The sequence below is a fragment of the Plecotus auritus genome, assembly GCF_963455305.1.
Source record: "Plecotus auritus genome assembly, chromosome: 1".
Taxonomy (NCBI): Eukaryota; Metazoa; Chordata; class Mammalia; order Chiroptera; family Vespertilionidae; genus Plecotus; species Plecotus auritus.
This window is the reverse complement of record NC_137770.1, coordinates 77,882,273-77,910,230: the sequence shown is the minus strand read 5'-3', so window position 1 is coordinate 77,910,230 and position 27,958 is coordinate 77,882,273. Positions and strand designations below refer to the sequence as shown.

The 27,958-nt window shown below is 37.5% G+C and overlaps 1 protein-coding gene across 3 annotated transcripts in view; it reads right to left on the bottom strand.

Annotated features, from left to right (window-relative positions):
* The window catches only part of DPH6 (diphthamine biosynthesis 6), a gene marked incomplete at its 3' end in the record, with an annotated part of 271,055 nt that overhangs the window by 159,078 nt on the left and 84,019 nt on the right, over positions 1-27,958 (bottom strand). For all 3 annotated transcript variants that reach the window (XR_013959609.1, XM_080651060.1, XM_080651061.1), the window contains exons 4-5: positions 27,599-27,672; positions 22,348-22,466 (exon numbers count right to left, since the gene is read on the bottom strand). Coding sequence is in view for 2 of the 3 variants with exons in the window: in XM_080651060.1 (XP_080507186.1) it covers positions 22,348-22,466; positions 27,599-27,672 (193 nt within the window). The remainder of the gene's footprint in view (positions 1-22,347; positions 22,467-27,598; positions 27,673-27,958) is intronic.

Below are 27,958 nucleotides of genomic sequence, written 5' to 3'. Positions count from 1 at the left end.
AAATATCAACAGAATTCACTATTGAAAAGATTATCTACAATGAAAAAATTCTATCCCTAATATGAACAATATTTTGGTAATATTAAACTAGATCCTAGGAGACTGTGGACAGGACAATTAGAACTAGTCTTTGGGGAAAAGAAGATATAGTTAGAGGAAAAAATTAATTCGTTAATGTGGATCTGGGACGTGGGACAAAGTCGACCTTGTAAATTTGTAAAGATTAAATTAAAAAAATAAATTATCATAATATAATACTTACTTGTTCAAATATATGTTAAATGAAACTTGAACTTTTTCAGTGAAAGAAAACAGATTAAAGGGAAGCAAAGAACATAAGTGGTTTCAAGAAATGGTAAGGCTAATGAATTAGACACAGATATAATAATTCCATCCTATCAGCTGCATTCACTTCTGACCGGAGTCCATTATTTGTTAAAGCATTCAATACCGCTTGGTTTATAATGTACATATAGTTCTTTAACTAAAAGATAAACAGATAACCTGTACTTCAACTGCTTTGTCACCTGATATGTTAAGCAACCTTCATACCTTAGAAAATATGCAATTACTGAAGCACAGTTGAATGGCCCCAGAGCACACAGGCTCCATTATGTCTAATTACTCCTGCTTGAGGCAGGTGAGAAATTTATTCTTATATGATCATTCTTTATCCAGTAGCCAAAAAATAAAATCAATAAAATGAAGTAAAATCTGAATCTAATTACTATCTACCAGTACTTTTAGTATTTGCTCTTTAAGCCCTTAAAAACCTGGACTTTGTGCAAAAACATTGTGCATAATTATAATTACATTTTTTAACTGCTTAATACAAAGATTCCCTCCTAAAAAATTAGTGTAAGTCATCATCAATGTCAATATTCATTTCCTATCTTTCATATTAAACATTTCATGGTCATTTAAAAACACTGTTATTTAAAAATACTGCTCTAGTCTCTCAAAATATAACTCTATCTGATCTGAAATATCTTTAACAAAGGAAATAAATATGTGAGATTAACAAATATAGCATAGGAAGCCTAAAAGCCTCAAGATTTAACTACAGTTTAGACACTGACTTTTCTGAACCTGTCAAAAAGAAAAAGACATCTTAGCTCCTATTCCATTGAAAATCACAGGCTTAATTGTCTTGCCTATATTCCTTCTGTTGCATGGGAACTTTCCAATGATTTTCAAAGGTGAAGACAAGAAGGAGAGGTGTACTGGATTTATGTTGCAGTATAGTTGCAGTACAAAAAAAGTTTCTTTTTTGCCAAACATGAAAATAAAACAGCAAATAAAATCGATGAGCAAAGCATACCCACTAATTTTACTTGTTCACATATATTACAGAATATCAAAAGTTGCTCATAATTACCCCTATTCCTATCTAGCAGTAATAATCCTATCTAATAAAAGAGTAATATGCAAATTGACCGTACCTCCGCTATACCCACAAGCCACGCCCACCAGCCAATCAGGTGCAAGTATGCAAATTAATCCAACCAGGCCTGCAGGGGAGGGCAGTAAGGGGCAATCAGGCTGGCAGGGGGGTGAGCAGGAGGCTTGGGTTTCCCCAGTAATGGAGGAAGCCAAGCTTCCTGCACACCCTGGCTGGCCCAGGCCTCTGCTCAAGGCTACAAAGCTTCAATTATAGAAGATATATAAACCCCAACAAAAATGGCTGCGGCCACGGAGTGAGCAGGAGGCTTGGGTTTCCCCGGCGATGGAGGAAGCCAAACTTCCTGGCTGGCCTTGGCCTCTGCTCAAGGCTACAAAGTTTTAATTATAGAAGAGAAATAAATCCCAGATACCAGGGCCTCCGCTTGGGTCACTGGGGGGCATGGCCGGCCTGCAAACCACCACAGGCCCCTCGCTCAAGCCGCCCCACACCCCAAGGGAAATCCCACCCTGATCCAGGACACCCTTCAGGGCAAACCAGCTGGCCCCCACCTGTGCACCAGGCCTCTATCCTATATAATAAAAGAGTAATATGCAAATTGACTATCACTCCAACACAAGATGGCTGCACCCATGTGGACACAAGATGGCCAGCAGGGGAGGGCAGTTGGGAGGGATCAGGCCTGCAGGGGAGGGCAGTTGTGTGCGATCGGGCCAGCAAGGAGGGCAGTTGGGAGGGAAGGCCTGTGGGGGAGAGCAGTTGGGGGAAACCAGGCCTACAATGGAGGGCAGTTAGGGGTGACCAGGCCTGCAGGGGAGGGCAGTTAGGGGCAATAAGGCTAGCAGGGGAGCAGTTAGGCATCAATCAGGCTGGCAGGGGAGTGGTTAGGGCAGGGGTGGGCAAACTTTTTGACTCGAGGGCCACAATGGGTTCTTAAACTGGACCGGAGGGCCAGAACAAAAGCATGGATGGAGTGTTTGTGTGAACTAATATAAATTCAAAGTAAAGGAGCGGAGGGGAGAGCAAGAGAACTGAATAGAACAGCCGGATCCGGCCCACGGGCCGTAGTTTGCCCACGGCTGGGTTAGGGGGTGATCAGGCTGGCAGGCAGAAGCAGTTAGGGGCAATCAGGAAGACAGGCAGGCGAGCAGTTGGGAGCCAGCAGTCCTGGATTGTGAGAGGGATGTCCGGCTGACTGTTTAGGCCCGATCCTACTGATGAGCCTAAACAGGTAGCCAGACATCCCTCGATGGGTCCCAGATTGGAGAGGGTGCAGTCTGGGCTGAGGGATACCACCCCCCCACACACACACGAATTTCATGCACCAGGCCTCTAGTAATGTGTATAAGATGTTAAACTATTCAGAAACTTTCACACATACTGTCCCATTTTAGTAGTAAATGTTTAGTAGAACAAATGCTAAAACATTGTTCAGTGGAGGCTGGGAAAATGAAGGTCTGCGTCAAGGTGAATTATCCAGGTTGCAAGGCTAAGAAGTGATAAAACCAGTATTGAAATGACATGTTTTAATTTTGAGTCCAGTACTCTTTCTTAAAAACCAAATTAAACCACAATTAAATAAAAGGTGATCCTTAAACTAAGGTGCAAAAACAGTAATGTGCCATAGGCTCCAAAAGCCCAATTAACAGGGCATATCTTCTTGGAACAACAATTTTGTTACAAATATCCAAAACAATGGAATATAATGAGGATGAGCATTTTGATGTTAGGCGTTGTGATATTGTGATTTATAGTAAGAAATAGTTGTTCTTTGTCCATTTCTGGCAAAGAGTGCCTAAAACCCTTGGAATTTCTTAGTAATGAGAGCTATAAATGTGTCTTTTGTTATGTTAATGAGGTAACTTTTGGACCCTGCTTAAGGATGGGGCTGGTTGCCAGGAGAACCAACTTTGTAATGTTCATCTGTATCCTTTCTCATATCTTTTATAATAAACTGGTAAATGCAAGTGAATGTCTCCCTGAATTCTGTGACAGTCTAATTAATTGAATCCAAAGGGAGAGGTTGTCATAGCCAGTCAGTCAGAGGTACAGGTAACAACCTGGAGTTCGGACTGGCATATGAAGTGCCCTTGAAACCTGTTGGTCAGGAGCAGGGGTGTTAACCTGAGCTTGTGATTGGCTTCTGAAGTAGATCATGGTTTTATGGGACTGAGCCCTTTACCCGAGTCTGATGCTATCTTCAGATCGACAGTGTCAGAATTGAGTTGAATTATAGGTCACCAGGCTGGTGTCATGGAGGATTGTTTGGTGTTGGGAAAAACCTCCACACATCTGGTGACCAGACATGATAGGTTTTGTATGAGGAGTAAAGAAGACACAGGAAAGAAACAAAGAGTAGGAAAGAAGGGATTTTCCCTACTCAGTAGGATTGAACTGAGTTTTTCTAAAAGAGAAAGTATAAAGGAATGATAAAGATAGCAGCAGAAATTAATAAAATAGAATACCAGCATATAATATAGAAAATCAACAAAATCCAAAGGTTAAAATCAATAGGCCTGTACAAAGACCAATAAAGGCAAGGAAAAAACAATCTCCAACTGGAATGAAGATGATGCCATCACTACCAATTCCACAGATGACAAAAAGACAGTAAGAAGACATTAGGAACTTCAGATCTATATATTCAAAATTTAGAATGAATTAATAAATTTAGAGAAAAACACAACTTATTTAATTGAAATAAGAAATGAAATTCTGAACAGCCTTAATCTAACAAAACAATTGAATTTCTAGTTAAAAACTTTCCCCAAAAGAAATCTCCACATTCAGATGGCATAAGCAATAAGTACTTCAGCATACTAAGGAAAAAATACCACCTTAGAGAAAATCTTTCAGACATTGGAAAAAAAAGGAAATACTGCAAAGTTTAATGAGGCCCAGGTAAACTTATTACCCATATCTACAATTAATAGGAAAGAAAAGTATAGGTCAATCCCTGTTGTGAACATAAATGCGAGTTCTAACAAAACAGAGTTCTAGCAAATTAAATCAAGCAATATATATATATGACAATTCATCATGGAATATTATATGGCGATAAAATAAACCAAATACTGATCCATGCTGTAATATAGAAGAACCTTAACACTATTATTCCAAGTGAAAGCAGCCAGTCACAAAATACTACATATTGTAGAATTCTATTCATATGAAATGTCCAGAATATGCAAATCTATGAAGATAAAAAGATGCAAAGTAGTTTCTTGGGCAAAGAACTGGGGGTGGGAGAAGATTGGGGGAAAATGGAAAATGACTGCTAATGAATTACAGGTTTCTCTCTGGGGCTACAAAATTGTTCTAAAATTTGTGATGAATTGTACATTTTACATGGGTGAATTGCACATTATGTTAATTATAACTATAAAATTGTTTAAAAATAGTATATAGCATATAATAGTTAAACGCTCAAACAAAACAGATATGGAACTCTTAAAAATGGGAGGGGAAATTTGGGAAGGCATATGTAAAAATTATTTTTAACTCTTCTCAACAATCATATCAGTATGGTGGTATTAGCATTGCTATTCTGAGACTGTTTCATATATTGTTAAAATTTTAATATCTATTGATATGTTGAACGCTAAAATGAGTTTCCTGGAGTAGAGCATAATAGTACTACTACTTATATACAATAAGTAGATAATTACATTCCGGTTCTTCTCTGACCCTGCTCCTTCCTCAAGAGCAATGTGATGAGAATGAAATATGATCTTTCAAGTAATTGCATCTACTGTATGTAAGGAGTCCTGAAAAAATAAATCTGAATGTTTTCTTAGGGAAAATGACAATTATCCCCCCTCCCATTCTGAATGTCCTTGGAAAAGTAAAGGATTTGTGTCTTCATACTTTGGAATGTAAAAAAAAAAAAAAAAAAAATCTTGGGAGGAGGGATAAAACTAGTATCTCCAGCTTGACAACCCAGTGGGTGTATCCAAGGTCCTGGCCTCATTTTCCCACCCTAGAAATGTAAACACATACCTCCAGAGAAGTAAATCTCCCTGGAGTTCTCACTGTCTATCCAGTCATACAGTAAATCCTAATGCTTGCCTTTTACTGGTAGCCTAGGTCCCAAGTTTCTGCAAAATTTGCTCAGGAAGCCTTAACTGTGCAGAAACATACACATATTTCCTTCACAACTCTAAATGTGTAATGTGGTTCAAAACAAATGAGAAAGTGAGTTAAACCAAAAGATTGGGTTGTCAAACCAAACTCACAAATCTGAGACCTTATCCAGTATCAACCTTAACTGATCATTAAAGGATAGAAGTAATCAAACAGCTCAGCAAATCAGGGAGAGGTCCAGGACCATCCGAACAGCCTTTCAGGTCCTTCCTTGTCACACTGGCTATATCCCAGTTCAGGTTAGCATAGGTGGTCAATTGGAATTATTATTACAGTACCATTCTCCATTTCTTGCCCAACAAAAATAACTTTACTTATTGCACATTCATATTTACAGTAACTGGGATAGTGACCAGAGATTGGTCAGTAAATTCTGGGTTGATTTGAAGATATAACTACATCCCAGATATCACAGTACAGGTTTAATAGTCATTGCTTCCAGATGTCATTATGCAACATACCCTCTTCAGGACAACGCAGTGTTGTTCCTTTATCAGTCTAATCCAAACCAGTGCACCATGGGAAAGATAAATCCCCTTTATATCTGTGGTTCCTGGTCCACTAGCAAACAAATATAAAGGCCTCACTGTCTAGTAATGGTCTATCATAATCTAGGCTAACCATAGTATCCCCATAAATTGGCATCCTTAGCTTGACTTGTGACAGACACTCCTGGTCGTTCATCTTTAAAAACAACAACTTCCATAATGATTATAACATTCAATAGTCTTTTTGGGTAAAGATACAGGCACTCTTCCTGCACTGTTGACTGATATGATGTTCTATTAGAAGACATACTCTATTTGTCCAGTCATTTAAAGCTCTGTTGTTCCTCCTGGGCCATCTCCAGATGCAGCCAGTCTACTAAAAGAGAGCTCCCTCTAGCGTCTCTATTTAGACTAGCAAGTCCTTTTCATCATAATGAGCTTTCAGGAATATTATTTTGGTCTGACGTAGTACTCCAAGATCAGCACCAAAAATCCCTACAGAACAACTAAAAAAATAGAGGCAATAGTAATCGAGCCAGAACATGGATTATTACCATGGTACATGAGTGATACTTGTGCAATTTAGGGAAATTGTTTTACACTAAAATAATATAGTCACATGAGAGTGTCAATTAGTACACCAAATAGAGCTATGCCTGGTGTCATAGGTTTTCCATAAATAATTCCAGAGAGGAATTATCAGTAATGTCGATTCATTATACCTTTCCCAAATACATCTCCTTCAAAGGTGGTGTTTCAATTTCCTGAAATTAATTCTATTTACATTAACATATTCTGTATTTGAAAAACTAAATCAAGCAGTGGTAGGCAGTACAAATGTTTTCCATTATATCTAGATTAATAACATTATAGAAATTTTGGGTGTACAACATTATCATTGAATATCTATATACTCTATTATGCACTCACCACCAAAAGTCTAGTTTCTATCCATGACCATATATTTGACCTTCTTTACTATTTTGCCTTTTGCCCACCCCCATTACCCTCTGGTAACTACCAATCTGTTGTCTGTATGAGTTTGCTTTTCTTTTGTTGTTTTTTTTGTCACTTTTTTGTTTTATATTCCACATGAGCAAAATCATATGGTTTTTGTCCTTTTCCATCTGGCTTATTTCATTTAGCATAATACCTTCTAGGTCTATCCATGGTGTAACAAATAACAATATTTTATCTTTTTTATGGCAGAGTAGCATTCCAGTGAATGTGTGTATGTGTGTGTGTGTGTGTGTGTGTGTGTGTGTGTGTGTGTGTGTCAATTCTTTACCCATTCATCCACTGATGGACCCTTAGGTTGTTACCATATCTTAGCTACTGTAAATAATGCTGTAGGTACACATATCTTTTTGAATTAGTGTTTTATTTTTATTGTTTTCCATAGTGGCTGCACAAATTTGCATTCCCACCAATGTCTGAGGGTTCCCTTTTCTCCACATCCTCTCCAATACTTGTTATTTCTAGCTTTTTAGATAACAGACATTCTAACAGGTATGAGGTGATATTTCATTATGGTTTGGTTTACACTTCCCTAATAATGAGTGCTACTGAACATATTGTCATGTCTGTTGGCCATCTGTATATCTTTCTTAGAAAATTATTCAGATTCTATGTCAATTATTTAAGTGGGTTGTTTGTTTTTTTAGTTGAATGAGTTCTTTATATAATTTGGATATCAACCACTTATCAAAAATATCATTTGTAAATATATTTTCTCATTTGGTTGGGTTGTCTTTTTGTTTTGTTGATGGTTTCCTTTGCTGTGAAAATTGTTTTTAGCTTGATGTAATCCCATTTTTCTATTTTTGTTATTGTTTCCCTTGCCTTTGGAGTCAAATTCACAATAAGTCCGATGGCCAGAAACTTAGTGCCTAGGTTTTGTTTCATGTATTTTATTATTTCAGGTCTTACATTCAAGTCTTTAATCCATTTTGAATTAGTTTTTATGCATGGTGTAAAATAGTAGTCTAATTTAATTCTGAAGAGACTGCCCTTTTTCCATTTTCTAAGCTTGGCTTGTGTGACCTTTAGTTGCCAATATACATATGGAGTTATTTCTGGGATCTTAATTCTGTTCCACTGGTTTGAATGTCTTTTTTTCTGTCAATACCAAACTGTTTTGATTACTACGGCTTTGCACTAGAGTTTGAAATCCAAGAGTGTGATACCTCCGGCTTTGTTCTTTTTTCTGAGGATTGCTTTCGCTAACCGGGGTCTTTGGGGTTCCATTCAAGTTTGAGAATTTTTTGGTCTATTTCTGTTAAAAATGTCTTTGGGATTTTGATAGGAATTACACTGAATCTGTGGATTATTTTAGGTAAAATAAATGTTTTAACAATGCTAATTCTTCTATTCCAGAAACAAGGAATATCTGTCCATTTCTTTGTGTCTTCAATTTCTTTCAACAATGCCTTGTAGTTTTCAGTGTAAAGGTCTTTCATTTCCTTTGTGAAGTTCATTCCTAGGTATTTAATTCTTTTTGTTGTAATTATAACTGGGATTGTTTTCCTCATTTCTCTTTCTGATAGTTCCTTTCTGTTAGTATATAAAAATGCAACAGGACGCCACTCTGTGTGGTCGGCTAGCCCTGGGTTCTCAGTTCCTTGGGAAGGAAAGGGAAGTCTGCTAATGGCTATGTCTTGTATTTCTACATCTGTATAAATGATGGTGGCTCCACAACACTACTAGCAGTCCCTGGCTCTGAAATGTGCTGTGGAGGAGATCAACAGGGATCCTGACCTTCTGCCCAACATTTTGTTAGGAGTTCGTATCTGCCAAGTGATAGAAGGACCTTGAACAACTCCCTGAGGAGGCAGCAGTAATTGGAGGGGCCACCTTTTCACTGTCATTCCAGATGGGGGCACTTCCTAAACTCTATAAGTTCCCCCAAGGGGACAAATGTATCAGTATAAAATGGAAAATAGTGAAGAAAAAAGATTAAGCTTCCACCACTTCTCAAAAAATGTAACAGATTTTTATATTGATTTTGTATCCTGCAACTTAGTACTGTAATTGTTTATTATTTCTAATATTTTTTTTCAGCTGGAGTCTTGGGTTTTCTAAATATATAAAATCATGTCATCTACATATAGTGAAGTTACACTTCCTTTCCAATTTAGATGTCTTTTATTTATTTTTCTTGTTTAGCTGCTCTAGCTAATACTTCTAGGACTATGTTCAATAAACGTGGTGAGAATGGTCAACCCTGTCTTGTTTCTGATCTTAGGGGAAAAGCTTTCAGTTTTTAAGCATTAAATATGTTAGCTGTAGATTTGTCATATATGGCCTTCATTATGTGCAAGTACTTTCCTTCTATTGCCATGTTACTGAGAGTTTTTATCATAAATTAATGTATCTTTTCAAATACTTTTTCTGCATCCATTGAGATGATCAGGTAATTTTTATCCTTCATTTTGTTAATGTCCTCTAGCATGCTGATTGATTTGCAAATGTTGAACCTTCCTTGCAACCCTAGAATAATTCCACTTAATAGTGGTATTATCCCTTTAATGTAATGTTGTGTTTGATTTGCTAATATTTTACTGAGGATTTTTGCATCAATATTCATCAGAGATAGTGGCCTATTATTTTCTTTTGTGTTTTCTTGGTCTGGTTTTGGCAACAAATAAATGTTGGCCTCATTAATTGAGTTAGAAAGCACTGATTCCCTTCAATTTTTTGGATGAGTTTGGGAAGGCTAGGTATCAAATCTTTGAATGTTTGGTAGAATTCCCCAGTGAAGCCATCTGGTCCTGGACTTTTGTTTTTTAGGGGGAGGTTTTTGATTACTGTTCCATTTCCGTACAAGTGATCATGCTTTTCAGGTTTTCTATTTCTTCATGATTCAGTCTAAGAAGGTTGTATGATTATAAGTATTTATGCATTTCTTCTAGGTTGTCCATTTGGTAGCACATAGCCTTACACAGTGCCACCAAATGGACAACCTTTGCATTTCTATGCTATCGTTTATTAATTGTCTTTTATCTCTGATTTTATTTATTTGAGTTTTTCTCCTTTCCTTTATGAGTCTAGTTAGGGGTTTGTCAATTTTATTTATGTGTTCAAAGAATCAGCTTTCTGTTTCATTAATGTTCTTTTTATATATTATTGATTTCAGAGAGGGAGGAGAGACACACAGAAATATTAATGCTGAAAATCATTAACTGGCTGCCTCCTGCACACCCCCTACTGGGAATTGAGCCTGAGCATGTGCCCTGACCAGAAATTGAACCATGACCTCCTGGTTTAGAGGTTGACACTCAACCACTGAGCCACACCAGCTGGGCTCATTAATGTTGTCATTTTAGTCTTTATTTAATTTCACTGTTTTTTCTCTCTTTCCTTCTACTGAAATTGGGCTTTGTTTTTCTATTTCTAGTTCCTTAAGGTATGATGTTAGATTGTTTATTTGAGATTTTTCTTGTTTCTTGAGGTAGGGTTATCCTATCTAATAAAAGAGTAATATGCAAATTGACCATCACTCCAACACACAAGATGGCTGCCCCCATGTGGTCAAAGATCCTGTCCCCATGTGGACACAAGATGGCCACCACAAGATGGCCAGCAGGGGAGGGCAGTTGGGAGGAACCAGGCCTGCAAAGGAGGGCAGTTGGGGGCAACAAAGCCTGCAGGGGAGGGCAGTTAGGGGTGACCAAACCGGCAGAGGAGGGAAGTTGGGGGCGACCGGGCCTGCGGGGAAGGGCAGTTTGGGGGGACCCAGGCCTGTGGAGGAGAGCAGTTGCAGGGGACCAGGCCTGCAGTGGAGGGCAGTTAGGGGTGACCAGGTCTGCAGGGGAGGGCAGTTAGAGGCAAACAGGCTAGCAGGGGAGCAGTTAGGCATCTCCTGCAGGTCTGTTCCTCCCCAACTGCCCTCCCATGCAGGCCTGGTTCCCCCCAAGTGCTCTCCCCTGCAGGCTTGGGTCCCCCCCTACAACTGCCCTTCCCTGCAAGCCCAGTCGCCCCCAACTTCTCTCCTCTGCTGGCCTGGTCACCCATAACTGCCCTCCCTTGCAGGCCTGGTCCCTCCCAACTGCCCTCCCCTGCTGGCCATCTTGTGGCGGCCATCTTGTGTCCACATGGGGACAGGATCTTTGACCACATGGGAGCAGCCCTCTTGTGTGTTGGAGTGATAGTCAATTTGCATATTACTCTTTTATTAGATAGGATGTCCATTTTTGTCTCTTCTTACTATATTGTCTTATATAAGTATAATTACACCACTTTTCTCTGGATCCTGTTTGCTGGGAGTATCATCTCCCATCCCTTCACGTTGAGCCTATGTTTGTCATTGGAGCTAAGTTAAGTCTACTGAAGGAAGCATATACAGTAGTTGGGTCTTTTTTGTTTTGTTTTGTTTTTCATCCAGCTACTCTGAGCCTTTTGATTGGTGAATCCAGTGCATTTACATTTAGGGCGATTATTGATGGGGATTTACTACTGCCATTTAATCTTTCATATTCTGATTGCTCTGTATCTCCATTGTTTCTTTTCCCTTGTGACTGTCTGCTACTTTAGTTTGATGGGTTTACATGGTTTTTTCCCTCCATTTCCTCTTTATGATGGTCCATGTATCAGCTCTGTATTTTTGTTTTGTGGTTATCATAAGGTTTGTTCAAAATGTCTCATATATAAAGTCATCCTTTATCTTCTGATAGCAACTTGTCTTCAGTTGACTATTCAAGTTCTTTCCTTTCCATACTCCCCTTTTATTTTTTTCTTGTTACAAATTATTCCTTTTTATGTTGTATATTTGTTACCCAATTGAAGTAGCTATAATTATTATAAATGTTGTTTTTTGTTTTTTGTTTTTACCTTTTAACCTTTATGTTATAATTAAATGTTTAGCATCCTATTCTGAAAGAGAGTGGCAATTTTCTGCTTGTCACCTTACTCAAAGTTTTGTATACTTTTTTTTAAATTTTAAGTTTTGTATACTTTTGTCTCTTTGTTTCAGGTAGAAGAGCACCTTAAAACATTTCTTATAATGCAGGTTTTATGATGGTAAATCCCTCAGCTTTTGTTTGGGGAAGTTTTTATTTCTCCTTCATATCTGAAGGATAACTTTACTAAACAGTGTAAACATAGTGTTGGTTACTATCTTTCAATATTTTGACTATATCATTCTACTCTCCCTTGGTTTACAGAATTTCTGCTGAGAAACCTGATTAATGTTTTTATGGGGTTTCCTTTGTAGCTTACTGCGTTTTAATTTTTTTTTCTGGCTGTCTTGAGAATTCTTTTTTTTTTTTTTAAATCATTAGCTTTTGAAAGTTTTAATATATTGTATCTTGGAAAAGGCTTTTTTTTGTGTTGAGATAATTAGGTGTCTTGTTAGCTTCTTGCCTAGTTCCTTCCCTAGATTTGGAAGGTTCCCATCAATATTTCTTTGAATAGGCTCTCTATTTCCTTCTCCCTCTTCTGCTTCTGGGATACCCATTATTCTTATGTTGCCCTTTCTAATGGAGTCAGATAATTCTTGTAGAGATCTTTCATTTTAAAAAGAATTTTAGTTTTCCTTTTCTACCTGAATCACTTCTAGATTTCTGCCTTTGAGCTTGCTGATTCTCTTTCCATATCTGCTCTATTTCCAATGATTTCTAATGCATTCATCATCTCATTTATTCAGTAATTCTGATCCAGAATTTATTTGTTCTTTTTTATAGTTTCTTTTTTTTTTTTTTTGAAATTTCTTTGGAGAGACAATTTTTTTTTAATTTTAATAAATCTTTATTCAGATAATTACAATTGTTTCTCCTTTTTCCCCCCATAGCTCCCCTCCACCCAGTTCCAACCCCACCTTCTGCCCTTACCTCCCCCCCACTGTCCTCATCCATAGGTGTATGATTTTTGTCCAGTCTCTTCATGAACCCCCCATACCCCTTTCCCCCTGAGAATTATCAGACCACTCTCTTTCTATGCCCCTGATTCTATTATATTCACCAGATTATTCTGTTCCTCAGGTTTTAATTCACTTGATTTTTAGGTTCACTTGTTGAGAGATATGTATTCGTTGTTCATAATTTTTATCTTTACTTTTTTCTTCTTCCTCTTCTTTAAGAATACCTTTCAGCATTTCATATAATACTGGTTTGGTGGTGATGAACTCCTTCAGCAGAGGCTCCTGACTACACTGAGCCCCAGTTCTGACTGCAGTGAACCCCAGTTCCAGGTGAGCCCCTGGGGACCCACGCTCTAGTGGGGGGAGTCTGGACTCTCGGGCGGAGACTCGGGAGCCGGGAAGGCAGAGGTCTGAAGGCACGCACGTGCGCGCAAGGGCAAGGCTGACGGGAAGCCAAGACTGAGACTCCACCCCATCCAAGCTGAGCACAGAGGCTATTGCAATTTGGCAAGTCTAATCCTATAAGGCTGTCCCCAGCACCGAACTTCTCCCAACATAGACACAGCTGATCCTTACAGCCAACTGGCCTGGAGGTCAATTCTTCCCAGTGATACCAACAACAATAAAGACTTAATTACAACAAGGCTGTACACACAGTCCACAAAGGGGTGCACCAAGAGTGTCCACCTCAGGTTAACTGGGGAGGCAGACCCACTGGGCCATATTGGAAACCTAGCACACAAATCTACCTTACCAACTTAGGGAAGCAGTGAAAATGCGGCATAAAAGAATCAGATCACAAACGAAAGAAATGGAGGAAAACAAACGACTGGATATAGAATTCAAAACCACGGTTACAAGGCTTTTTAAGAATATCCTAGAAAAGGCCGATAAATATAACAAGACCCTTTTTTATAGTTTCAATCTCTTCTGTTCATTTTTGTTTTCAATCCTCACCCTAGGATATGGCATTTTTAAAAAACTGATCCCAGAGATAGGAAGGGAGGAAGAGGAGGAGGAGGAGGAGGAGGAGGAGGAGGAGGAGGAGGAGGAGGAGCAGCAGCAGCAGCAGCAGCAGGGGAGGAGGAGCAGGAGGAGGAGGGGGAGGAGGAGGAAGAGGAGAAAGAGACAGAGACAGAGAGAGAAACATTGATGTGAGAGACAAATATCGATCGGTTGCCTCCCCTACATACCCTAACTGCAACCTAAGTATGTGTCCTGACTTAGAATCAAACCTGCAACATTTTGGTGTATGAGATGACAATCCAACTCATTAATGAGCTCATCGAACTGCCTTTCTGAGTTTTCTTTTAACTTACTGAGTTTCTTTATGACAGGTATTTTTGAATTATCTATCATAAAAGATCACAATCTTTTATGACTTTGAGTTTGGCTTCTGAAGAATTATCATTTTCTACATACAAAAAAAATGAAACTAGACCACCAACTTACACCATACACAAAAATAAACTCAAAATGGATAAAGGACTTAAACATAAGATGGGAAACCATAAAAATACTAGAGGAATCCACAGATAGCGAAATCGCAGACATATGCCGAAGCAATTTCTTCACTGATACTGCTCCTAGAGCAATGGAAACTAAAGAGAAAATAAACAAATGGGACTACCTCAAAATAAAAAGCTTTTGCACAGCAAAAGACACCATCAACAAAACAACAAGAAAGCCCACTGCATGGGAGAACATATTTGCCAATGTTATCACCTATAAGGGTTTAATCTCCAACATTTACAGGGAACTCATACAACTTAACAAAAAGAAGATAAACAACCCAATCAAAAAATGGGCAACGGACCTAAATAGATACTTTTCGAAAGAAGACAGAAGGAAGGCCAAGAGACATATGAAAACATGCTCAGTCACTAATCATCCAAGAGATGCAAATCAAAACGACAATGATGTACCATCTCACACCTGTCAGAATGGCTATCATCAACAAATCAACAAATGGCAAGTGTTGGCGAGGATGCGGAGAAAAGGGAACCCTTGTGCACTGCTGGTGGGAATGCAGACTGGTGCAGCCACTATGGAGAACAGTATGGAGTTTCCTCAAAAAAACTAAAAATGGAACGAACTCCCATTTGACCCAGTGATCCCACTTCTAGGAATATATCCCAAGAAACTATAAACACGAATCAGAAAGGATATATGCACCCCTATGTTCATAGCAGCACAATTCACCATAGCTAAGATTTGGAAATAGCCCAAGTGCCCATCAGTAGATGAGTGGATTAAAAAACGGTGGTACATCTACACAATGGAATATTACGCTGTGGTAAAAATGGAGTTCTTACCATTTGCAACAGCATGGATAGAACTGGAGAACATTATGCTAAATGAAATAAGCCAGTCAGAGAAAGATAAATATCACATGATCTCACTCATTTATGGAATATAATGAACAACATAAACTGATGAACAAAACAGATCCAGAGACAGAGAACATCAATCAGACCGTCAAACCTCAGAGGGAAGGTAGGGGAGTGTGGGAGTAAGGGGGAGAAATCAACCAAAGGACTTGTATGCATGCATCCTAACCAATGGACACAGACACCAGGGGGGTGAGGGCATGAGTGGGGGGGATGGTGGGGAAATGGGGAGATAAGGACACATATGTAATAACTTAATCAATAAAGAAATTAAAAAAAAAAGAATTATAATTTTCTTTTTGTGATACCACGTTACCATGGTTGTTCATGGTGCTTGGTGGGTGGGTTGCTCTGCTGAGGCACTAGAAACAGAAGACACCTTTCTTATTTAGATATTGTTTTTATTTTAACAATTCAGCAGGCTGGTAATCAGAGACCTTTCTTTTGTCTTCCAATAGGTGACTCTATAGTGCAAGCTTTTGGTTTCTCTTAATGGTGTTGCCTGTGCCTCCTGGGTTGCTGGTGCCTTGCTGCTGCCACTGTTGTTGTAGTGCTGGGTGTCACTGATCAGAGTATCTCTGCCGGGGTCCCTTACAAGGTGGGTACCCTCTCCGTGTCCAGGTCACCTGAGTCTTAGGGCCCGCTGCCATGGTGGGGAATAAGGAGAGTGGGGAAGAGCTAGTCTTAGGGCACCACTGCCATTCCTGCCTGGTCCCTATGGCTGCTGGGACCACTGTGGCCAGGAAGCCATAGTCACTTGCATCATCTCTGCCGCTGCTACCTGGATCTCTGCTGAGGGCACTGCTACAGCCAGGAGAGGGAGCCAGAGACCACTGCTACCCTCCTTTTCCTTTGCTGGGGCTGTGGTGAGGGTCCAGAGTTGTGGACCCCATCTTGTTCACTGGCACTATATTCTCAGCTATGGGAGCCAAGGAACCAGGATCATGGGCACCATCCCTGTCATCCCCCCATTCAGCTTCCCCAATGCATTCCAATTAATTCATCTTTAGATTTAGATGTGTGAGTCTCTCAGGCGTACTAGTGTGTTGAGTTGGTTTATAGATGCCCCAATAGTTTTAGATTGAAGGGGAGAGACAAAGGAATCATGTCACTCTGCATGATGCTGATGTCACCCTCTCTTTAATTCTTAACCTTAGTCCTACTTTGGTTTTCTGCACTATAGCATCTCTATACACTACAAGTTTCACCTTTGAGTCTTTTGGTGTTCAATCCCTAACTTCCTTAGGGATTACTGTTCATTGAGCCCAGTATCTAACAATCCTAAGAAGTTGTGTGTGTGTGTGTGTGTGTGTGTGTGTATGTGCGCGCGCACGTGTGTGTTTCAGATTCTTTGGCTTAACTGAGAAAATAAATTCAGCCCACTGTTTAATTATTTTCCATTCTCAATCATGATCCTCACAATTGGACTGAACTCCTCCAGATTAGGACAGATAGAGTGAATTTGCTAAAAAAGTTTTAAAAGGTGGTTTCAGAATGCCTCTCCCATCTCCTAAAACATAATAAGGCTTTAGTAAATCCTCAGTGGAAATTCCATCAATTTCCTATTTTTCTTTCATTTTTCTAAGAAGCCATCTAAACAACTTCACCCACTTGAGCCACTTATCTGCTTTCCTTAAACTTTTTTTCTCCCCTTTGTGCCTTCTTTTTTTTGGATGGCTCAGAACTTTTTCCACCATACAACCTTATGCACAGTGACTAAGACAGCAGATCTGTTATTGCCCCTGAGTATTCTTGTATCTTCCCAAGAGCAAGGTTCTCATGACCTATTCCCATCACGTCATCATTTGTGCTAGCAACATTAAATTATGTCTCCCTCCGTATAGGGTTACTTGCACTTGGATCATTCCTATTCCTATTTTTAAAAATTCCATTTGTAGTTTGGGGAAGGAGTAAGGCACTTACTCCTCTCAGGGTATAAACACCAAATCAAAGCCTTTGCCCGCTATTGCAGGTCAGAAGCACAGAGAAAACTCTCATACCATTCATCTGCTCAACCCAAATAATCCTTTATACTCAACAATGTCCAGAATAGTGATGTGGCCTCCTGATATGCTAATTCTAATAATCCAGGACAATAATTATTCCCCAAGATTTTGTTATTTTCTATAAAGAGTCCTAATTGTTAAACAGAATACTCTTAGCATTCAGTAGCTACCTGACCTTCATCTCCAACTACCTATATGGTTTTTGTAGTGATCAATTTAGTTATTTCGTAAGCAAATATGACATTCAAGAAGCAGGTTTCCCAGAGATGGGTAAATATGGTCTCCTGTTTTTCCCCCAATTACTCTCTCTCTCTCTCTCTCTCTCTCTCTCTCTCTCTTCTTTTGTTGTTTTGTTATTTTAAAGGGTCCTGTTTTTACCAGGGCTGGAAACAATAGTTAAGTGCACATCACGATTTTCTGTCTTCTCTTTTTTCTTGCCAAAGGGTATATATCTGTGGGACTGAAAAAAATATCACCAGTGGTCGGCAAACTGCGGCTCGCGAGCCGCGGTTTGCCGCTCTGTTGACTAATGAGTTTGCCGACCACTGGGATAGGGGCTTAATCACAAGGAACAACAACAGCCTGTAATTACTGGAATCGAGAGTCTAGGTCAGTGGTCGGCAAACTCATTAGTCAACAGAGTGACAAACCGTGGCTCGCGAGCCGCATGTGGCTAGCGAGCCGCAGTTTGCCGACCACTGGACTAGGCCAATTTACAATGACAAAGATTCTAACAAACCAGAGATCTTACCTAGTGTAAAGCTTTACTAATAATTTCAAGGATACAGGCAATCAAAGGGCCAGGTGAAGCAGAGAGGGGAGAGAACCATTGGTGTTTTCTAGACACATTGAACCTGCTCTGACCTAGGTTAAAATGTAAGGTCTCTAAGCAATGCATGTAGTTTGCATCACTTACACAAAAGATAGCTACTTCAGTCATAAAACATCTCTATTCCATAGTCAGATACTTATATACCTTACATGACATGTTCCAGGGAACCATGCCCCAAACCCAAAGATTCCGGGTTTGTTTACCAATATTAACCACAGTAACCAGATACATCCTGCCAAAAGCAATCCAAAGATAAGGACTCTTTCCAGAGAGTAAATACCATTAATGACTTTTTGTTTGTTTGTTTTTGCCATAAGGTTTGTAGTTGATGCTTATAAAATTATATGAGGTATTCTTCCTTTCTTTTCAGGGAATTTATACTAGTTACTAGAAAGAATATATTATAGATCTGCTTTTTGTTTTTGTTTTTTTTTGTTCCCAATAATTATGGGACTTTCTAATAAATAATATATTCTGTGTCCTTGAGTCAGAGATTTTTCACTGTGAAAGAAAGGAAGTACAGATGGAATACAGAATTATTATTGTTCTTACATAGTCCTGAATTTGATTTCAAAATATTATGAGCTCATGAGGAAATATATATATATATATGTATATATATATATATATATATATTAAAAGAAATCTGTGCACTCTGAAGAAATGAAAACTAGAAATCTAGATCTTGGGCAGAAAATGTACAAGATGACCTCATGTGTTCATAGCACTATTTATACAGTCATGTGCCACTTAATGACATGGGTATGTTCTGAGAAATGCATCATTAGATGATTTCATCGTTGTGCAAACATTACACAAACCTAAATGGTACAGCCTATACACACTTAGGCTACATGGTACAGCCTACTGTTCCTAGGCTACAAGCCTGTACAGCCTGTTACTATATAAAACAACCCCAGATTAAATCAAGCAAAATAGAAAATTCGCAATCAAGAGATGTAGTAAGCATGAGATGTACAAGGCTACTGCTAAAAACAAACTTTTATTAATAAAAAGAAAGAATACACTCTAAAATAACAATAAATAGTATGATAAATACATATAAATAGTATAATAAACACATAGTATAATAAATATAGTAACACAGTCATTTATTATCATTATCAAGTATTATGTACTGTACATCATTGTATGTGCTGTACTTTTATATGACTGGCTACACAGTAGGTTTGTTTACACCAGTATCTCACACACATGAGTAATGCATTGTGCTACATTATGATGGCTATGCGTTACTAGGCAATAGTAATTTCTCAGCTCCGTTACAATCTTTTAGGCCCATCATTGCATATGTGGCCCATTGTTGACCAAAATGTGGCACAGGGCACCACTGTAATAGCACTAAACTAGAAACTACCTACATATCATCAGTGGTAAAATGGACAATTAAATTGTGGTACATTCCTACAATGGACCTCCATACCATAATGAGAAGTAAACAAATGATTGCTTTATTCAAAAATGTGGATTAATCTCATAAACATAATGTTGAGCCAAAGAAGCCAGAAACAATTGTGTATGGTTCAATCATATTAAATTAAACAACAGGAAAAAACTAACCTATAGCTTTAAGTGTCAGGAGAGCTGTTACCTTTGGCAAATACTGACTAGGAGGATATCAGAAATGCAACATATCTGGACTTGTGTGTTGATTACATAGTTATTTTCACTTTGTAAAAATGCATCAAATTTCATCAAATTCATCAATTCTTAGTTATTTACTAATAATTTGTTCAATTTTTTGCATTTATGCTATACTTCAATAAAATATTACTTAAAAATAAGACATGAGGTAGGTCTATATTTATTGACATAGAAAAAATCTCCAAGATATGTTGAGTAAAAAAAGGCAAGTTCCCAATCAATACAGACTTAAGATACCATTCACGTAATATTAGGAAATCTATAAAACAATAATAATATTTCTACACATGCATATACATGTGCCCAAAAAAAAGTCATCTAGGAAGGTGATTAGTCATCAACTCTGGTGTGTATCCTGGGAAATGAAGTACTTGGTGGGGGAGGAGAGACTAGAAAACACATGGAAGCTTTTCTTGATCTAGGAAAATTTAACATTGCATAGCAAGAATGTTTTCAATACTCATATAATTAAAAGTAAATATTTCTAAAAGACAGGACTGTTCTTAAATCAAACGTTCAAATGATTCTTTAAATAAGTCTAAAAACCAGAAACTTGTAAAATATTAAGCTATTATGTAAAAATTTCACGAGTTCGCTGAGCCCACAGACACCAAGGTTATGTAACAAAATTATCAGAAATATATTTGTATAATTCATGTAGAATCAATCCTTTTCTAAGACCATTCCATAATGTCAAGGGCCACAAAATTTTGCTGAATCCCTCTCCCCATGGAAGGATCTACTGTCCCATTTTTGGCTGAAAACCTTTTCTGAAAACTTTAAAAGGACCAAAAAAGATGGGAGCCTGTAATGCATCTTTTATATTTTTCTGCCTCTTTGGAAGATATGTACCATTCAACAAACCTTTAATACTGTTCTTCAGACTAACTGTGATCTTTGCATACCTATAGGTAAGCAATAGAAACTATGTGCTGTAAGTGTTAAAATTAAATTTATGCCCTAGCCGGGTTGGCTCAGTGAATAGAGCATCAGCCCATGGACTGAAGGGTCTCAGGTTTGATTCCAGTCAAAGGGCACAGGTTTGATTCTGGTCAGATTACCTCGGTTGCAGGCTTGATCCCCGGCCCTGGTCAGGGCATGTGTGGGAGGCAACCAATCAGTGGTGTCTCTCTCACATCTATGTTTCCTTCTATCTTTCTCCCTTCCTTCCACCCTTTCTAAAAATCAAGGGGAAAATATCCTCAGGTGAGGATTAACAGGAAAAAAAATTTAAATCTATACTTTTGTCATTGAGAGGCCAAGAAAACATTAGCTCAATTTTATACTTTACCCTAACGTTTAATACAATTCATCACCATCTCTGACCCCTACCTAGAGGTACACACACATCCACACATACAACTAAAAAGACATACAGTATCAGTTATATACTACAATCAAAGTAGCAAGATCATATTCTTTGGATCTTTCTAATGAGGCAGGTTCTCTGTGGGTTCTAATCCTATCCATTCTCTAGTAGAAAAAGGGATTGAGTGTGTACTGTCCAGTGAGATGTCACATAAAAATCATTACAGAACTAGGCAATCTTAGAAAATCCAAGAGAGAGACCATACTCTAGATTCACATAGAAAATTATATTACAGATATACCTATAGTGAGAACTCCAATCATAAGAGTTGCTTAGCAACCTTTTCTCAAAAATAAGAACACAACACACTTCAATCTTTCTCTTTTTATCAACTGCAGATTCTCTAAATAAGGCTTTTTACTAAAGATGAGACCTTGACTTCAACAAGAAGAGAGTAGCTTGGTATTTACCAAGGAGAAATATTATGGGATCTTTCTTTTAATGCTGTCTAAAATGTGAATTTATTTGTAAAATATTCCACAGCTTGAGACCTCGTTATTTCAGAGATCACAAAAGTAAACACAAATGATTTAGGCTTTGAGAAGCCCAAGGCTCCAGGGCATTTCCTGTAATAGGTTCATGAAATAAATGTATTGGGCTCAAACACTATGGTTTCTTGAAAATGAATTATAAAAATGCAAAACAACAAATTAATGTGTTCATGTGTAATATCCATATTTGAATCAGATTACCACCTGCCTACTACATTGTGTCTATGGTAACTGATCAAATGACATCCTCTCAAATATCATTTTCTCACCAACCCCAACAAAAACCCACTACTCTGCTTATTTCTGATATCACAAACAAAGCCAATAATTCTATTTTAACATTATTCAAAATGTTAACTAAATACAAGGAAAATATCATGTGTTGTGCCAAATATAGTTTTTAAAGGTTAAAAATTCAACCTGTATTTCCTGTACCCTATGAACCCGAATTCCAAATCCTATAGAAAGAACTTAAAAGTCTATAATGCAATACCAGTTTTAGAAGCAGTTATATATTTAAAAATAAAACGATGAGGCTCACTATTAATTACTTTGGTAAATGGTCAAAAGCCCATTTTAAAAGTTACCCTTACTCAACTTCTTCTGATATTCTAAATCATTCTTCCTTGTTTGTTATAACTGCTTATTAATGAACTCATTATCTGTGTGGTAACGGACAGCTCTCTTTAGAGTGTGGCTACATACCCAAAGATGCTACTTTGATGATGATCGCCTGAATGTTAGATGCTATCATTTCTCGGAGCAAATCTTCCTGTTTTCGCTGCCAAAGGTAAGCTAAAGGCTGTAGATTAAGCCTTTTACACCTATAAAATAAAAAAATAAAAAAATCAGATGATATCTTAATGTTCTATGCTTGTATCCATTACTTTGATTTTAAACATAATGTGTCTCTCAAGGATTTTAGCATTTAAAATGTTTTTAAAAACATGTTTTATATCATGGAGTTTATATATACAACAAAAATATTATTTAATTTCCACAGGCTATGCATAAACAGATAAAAATCTCCAGGCAGATTAGAAGTATTAATTTTAGTAAGACTCTCTGTAAGTTTAATAATCTATGCAAAAAAGCTTCCAATGTCAATGGATAATTATCTTTGTTTTTAGAACTTCTTGGGTATCAAAATTGTAAAGCATATGCAAAGTAGGCAAATAAATTTAGCCTAATAAAATAATCATATGTTGATTAAATTTACAATACCTATGATTACATGAACTATTTTTACCTTCTAACTGAAATGTTTAAAAAGAATTTGACTCCGTGAAAAGAAAAGAACAAATGGTACAATATATTGAAGTATTGTACTACATATTTTACATTATGGTGCAGTAAAAAGAATATAGGTTTTAGGGTCAGGACAAATCTGGGTTTGAAACCTACTTTTGCACTCATCAACTATGTGACTTCAGCAAGTCAAAACTAAGCTATAGGTCTTTAATTTCCTGGTTCATAAATAGGAACAAAGACATTTTCTTTCAAAGTTCTTGATACAGTTAAGAGATTAGAAAGTATAGTCATCCTTTACTCCTCTCCTTCAGATTCCTCATGCAGTCTACCACAATGCAGAATATGATCACTTCTCAATACCACTACTAATACCCGGACTGGGGCACCATTATATCTCATGTCAATGCCTTCCTAACCTCATTCCCTGTTTCTATCCTTGCCCATTTAAAACCAGTTTTCCATACAGCAGCCAGTGTGAACCTTTTAAAACATAAATGGATCATGAGATTCCTCTGCTCAAAACCCTCTTCATCACTCAGTAAAAGTTCTTGTACTGACCTACATAGACCTCAGCCTGGTTAGCTTTCACACCTTATTTCCTACTACTCTCCCCTCACTCCAGCTGCCACCACTACCCTGCTCACTCTTGCCTAATACTAACTAGGCTCCCTACCTTCTTCTCTTGCTTCATACATTTGTGTCAATATCACTTTCTCAACGACTATAATTGATTAAAAGTAATATAATGAATGCAGTACAATGCTCAGATAAAATAGGTGTTCAATAAATGGTAGTCAAAGCCAAGCGACTTGCCCATGTCACACAATAAGTGGCTGAGATTAGATTTCAAACAAGAAATTCAGCTCTAAAACCCACCATCTCTAATGTCTGTAAGGTTACCTGGCTGACTACTCTAGCCCACACTGATCTTTTTCTCTCAGAAAATTCCAAACTTAGTAAATGTACCACATGTTTGGTCATTTACTCATCCATGGCCTTAAAAATATCACTACTTTTGCCCCAGCTGGTTTTGCTCAATGGGTAGCGCATCTGCTTGCGGACTGAAGGGTCCCAGGTTCGATTCTGGTCGCGGGCTCAGTCCCCAGTGAGGGGCATGCAGGAGGCAGCTGGTCAGTGATTCTCTCTCATCATTGATGTTTCTATTTCTCTCTCCCTTCCTCCCTAAAATCAATAAAAATATATTTAAAAAAATATATCACTACTTTTTTCATGTACATATACCCTATCAAAGAAAAAAAAACTTTCCATACTGTAGAGACTGTTTTATATAATTTTCCTTTGTAAAATGTCCCAGAGCATATAGTGCTATGCTGAGGCAAGTTAATACAAACATGATGAAACTGAAACTAATGATGTAACACAAATTACATTTCTTGCTGTCCTCACCAATATTTAATGCCTACTAGTCAAACTAGTCTCTACCATTTTTAGCTGAGATTTTTTTTTAGTTGAAAAAAAATTCATTCCTTTCTGTCCTTATTGCAAAATTCTTGACTGTTGCTTTGATATTCACAATCTGTTGACTATTTGTAGACTTAAGTCAAAATTCTTTGCCTACATTTTTTAACAGTTCAAAATATCATGCCTCAAATACATTTCCTCTGTAAATCACTGTTGCATTTGAGCTAGTGACATTTTTTAAATGCATTATATCTTGAAAATATAATGATGCAACACAAACTACAAACTGAAGATAGACTAATTCAAAACTGAGTTTGTAGACCAATGCTTTAAAAATTTCAAGAATAAAATTATTGCAGATATGCTTCATATTATAAAGTCTGGGCATTTTAATTATGTGTTTAAGTGTTCCTGAGACTGCATTTTGAGAAAAATATTTCCTCTATCCATTAGTATGCTATGGGCCTTTCTTCCATATAGCCCCCTATCATTAGTACATTTTCATTGAGCTTTTTGACTTTCATCAATAGATGCCAGCACTATCTACAGTTTGGCTACCCATTCCAGGGGTGGGCAAACTTTTTGACTCGAGGGCCACAATGGGTTCTTAAACTGGACCGGAGGGCCGGAACAAAAGCATGGATGGAGTGTTTGTGTGAACTAACAAATGGGTTCTTAAACTGGACCGCGGGCCGGATAGAACAGCCGAACAGGGCCGGATCCGGCCCGCAGGCCGTAGTTTGCCCACGGCTGCATTAAACCATGAGGGTTTGAACTTATTAAAAACCAAAGATTTTGTTTTGGCTCAGTGGATAGAGTGTCGGCCTGTGGACTGAAGGGTTCCAGTTCGATTCCAGTCAAGGGCACATGCCGGGGTTGATCCCCAGTGGGGGGCGTGCAGGAGGCAGCTGATCAATGTTTCTCTCTTATCATTGATGTTTCTCTTTTTCCCTCTCCCTTTCTCTCTGAAATCAATAAAAATATATTAAGAAAAAAAGAAAAACAAATATTTGTAAACTAAATAATTCTCAGAGAGGATGACCTAGAAACTGCAGAGAATAATATTCTTTCTTTTTTTTGAATTAACTTTTATTGGGGTGACATGGGTCAACATGAACGTATAGGTTTCAGGTGTGGATTTCTAAGTTACAAAATCTGTATACAGCACCATGTGTCCACTACCCAAAGTTAAGTCTTCTCCTGTCACCCCATATTAGGACTCCCTTCTCCCCTAACCCGCAGCAACCACCACACTGCTGTTTGTGTTCGTAAGTTTCAGTTTTATATCCCACATGAGTGAAATTGTGTGGTTCTTAGCTTTTTCTGTCTGACTTATTTCACTAAGCATAATGTTATCAAGGTCCATCCATGTTGTTCTAAATGACGCTATTTCATCCTTTCTTATGGGTAATATTCCATTGTGTATATGTACCACATCTTCTTTATCCAGTCCTCTATCACAGGGCACTTTGGCTATTTCCATGTTTTGACCATCGTGAATAATGCTGCAATGAACATAGGGGAGCATATGTCTTTGTGTATAAATGATTTCGAGTTTTTCAGGTATATACCTAGGAGTGGGATTGTTGGGTCATACGGTAGCTCTATTCTTAATTTTTTGAGGAATCACCAGACTGCTTTCCATAGTGGTTGCACCAGTCTACATTCCCACTAGCAGTGAATGAGGATTCCCTTTTTTCCACAACCTCTCCAACACTTGTTATAGCTTGTCTTGTTGATAATGGCCACTCTAACAGGTATAAGGTGGTATCTCATTATAGTTTTAATTTGCATTTCCCTGATTGCCAGTGAGGTTGAACATCTTTTCATAATACCTATTGACTGCTTGTATGTCTTCTTGGGAGAGGTGTATTTTCAGGTCCTCTGCTGCAGAGAATAATATTATTTCTATATATGGCTTAAGGGATATAGAATCCAGCTCCATCTATAAATCAGTTGTTCTTAAACGTAGGCAGGTAGAAGGTAAGGAAAACTTTCAAATTACACCTTTGGCTATGCTTTGCCTTGCATTCCTGTCATTTACTTTTTAAAATCCGTATTTTTTTAAAAAAATATATTTTATTGATCTTTTACAGAGAGAAAGGGAGAAAGATAGAGTGTTAGAAACATCGATGAGAGAGAAGCATCGATCAGCTGCCTTCTGCACACTCCCCACTGGGGATGTGCCCGCAACCAAGGCACATGCCCTTGACCGGAATCGAACCTGGGACCCTTCAGTCCGCAGGCCAACGCTTTATCCACTGAGCCAAACCGGTTAGGGCTAAAATCTGTATTTTTAACTGACTTAAATTCACTGTGGAATTAGAGAAAACAAATAAAATAAAAATTTAGACTTAAATGTTCAGGTCCATTAATATGCAAGTTTTTAATGAGAGTCAATATGAAAATTTCTTTGTCAAGAATATGAAACCATTATATAAATACATTCTTTATCTTATTTCTATTTACCCTTTTGAGTGTCAAAATTATTTATTTAGAGGCTAAGTTTTGCCCAAGATATTGGAGTCCACATTTTCTTTTTTGCTAATATAATTACATATAAAGCCTCTATATATTTTGATTATCCAAATAAATTAAAAATGAAAAATAAATTCATTTGTATTATTTTGCCAAACATTAAATAATCCATATTATAATTTGACCTTATATGTTTTTTTAATAGATTAATGAAATGAACTGTTTTGGTAATTATACATACAGACAGTGATTTACTAGTGCTACATTCCTTAGGAGTGGGAAAGAGTGGGGAGCAACAATCTAAAAATTCCTTGAAAGTTGAATGACTTTATATAGAAGTATTTGAATTATGAATACTTTTGGCCAAGAATTGAATCCTAGGACCAAAGAAGGGGAGAGTCCTTAATAAGCTTCTTCTTCTTCTTTTTTTTTTTTTTGTCTTTAAGATATTACCGCATTCCTTCTATAAGCTCCTGATTTTTATTACAAATGTAAGGAGTTAAAAGAGATTAAAAGAGTGTACTGATTCAAATGAGAAAAAATTTGAAAATAATACTTTTTACTTTAAAAAGCTTTGCCTCAATTTTTTATTATAAATAATGTATTTTTTCCTTATGGTAAGTAAGTTAGAGTTTTAGCCACGTGTGATATAAGAATAGGACAAAAATAGAAGTGCAACAGATTGTTCCATGGGCATATAGAAGATCATATTTATTTATTATCTGGATACAATTATATGTTTTATTTTTTTCACATTCTTAAAATATATGCATATATTAATACAGGACAACTAATGTTCTCTTACACATTTTCTACTCGAACACGCTGATAGTCAGAGAGTATAGCGCCTACTGATATCCCTTCCACTTCTTCTTTTTCCTAAAAATAAAGAAAAAAATATAACATGAAAAATAAATAAACATGTGATTCCGCATCATGATCTGAAAATTACAAATGAAATGTGTCTCATATGGAAAACCACCTTGAAGGAGAATAATTTACTGAAAATGCAATCCACATTCAGGAAAAATAATACATACATTTAAGTCATCCTCTCAGCTGGGGAGAAATTAATTATTCTTTTTACTTACAATCCAAATAACTACACACTATTTTCCATGGAAAAGGTAAAGACTAAGGCAGCTTTAATATGCAAAAAACTTCC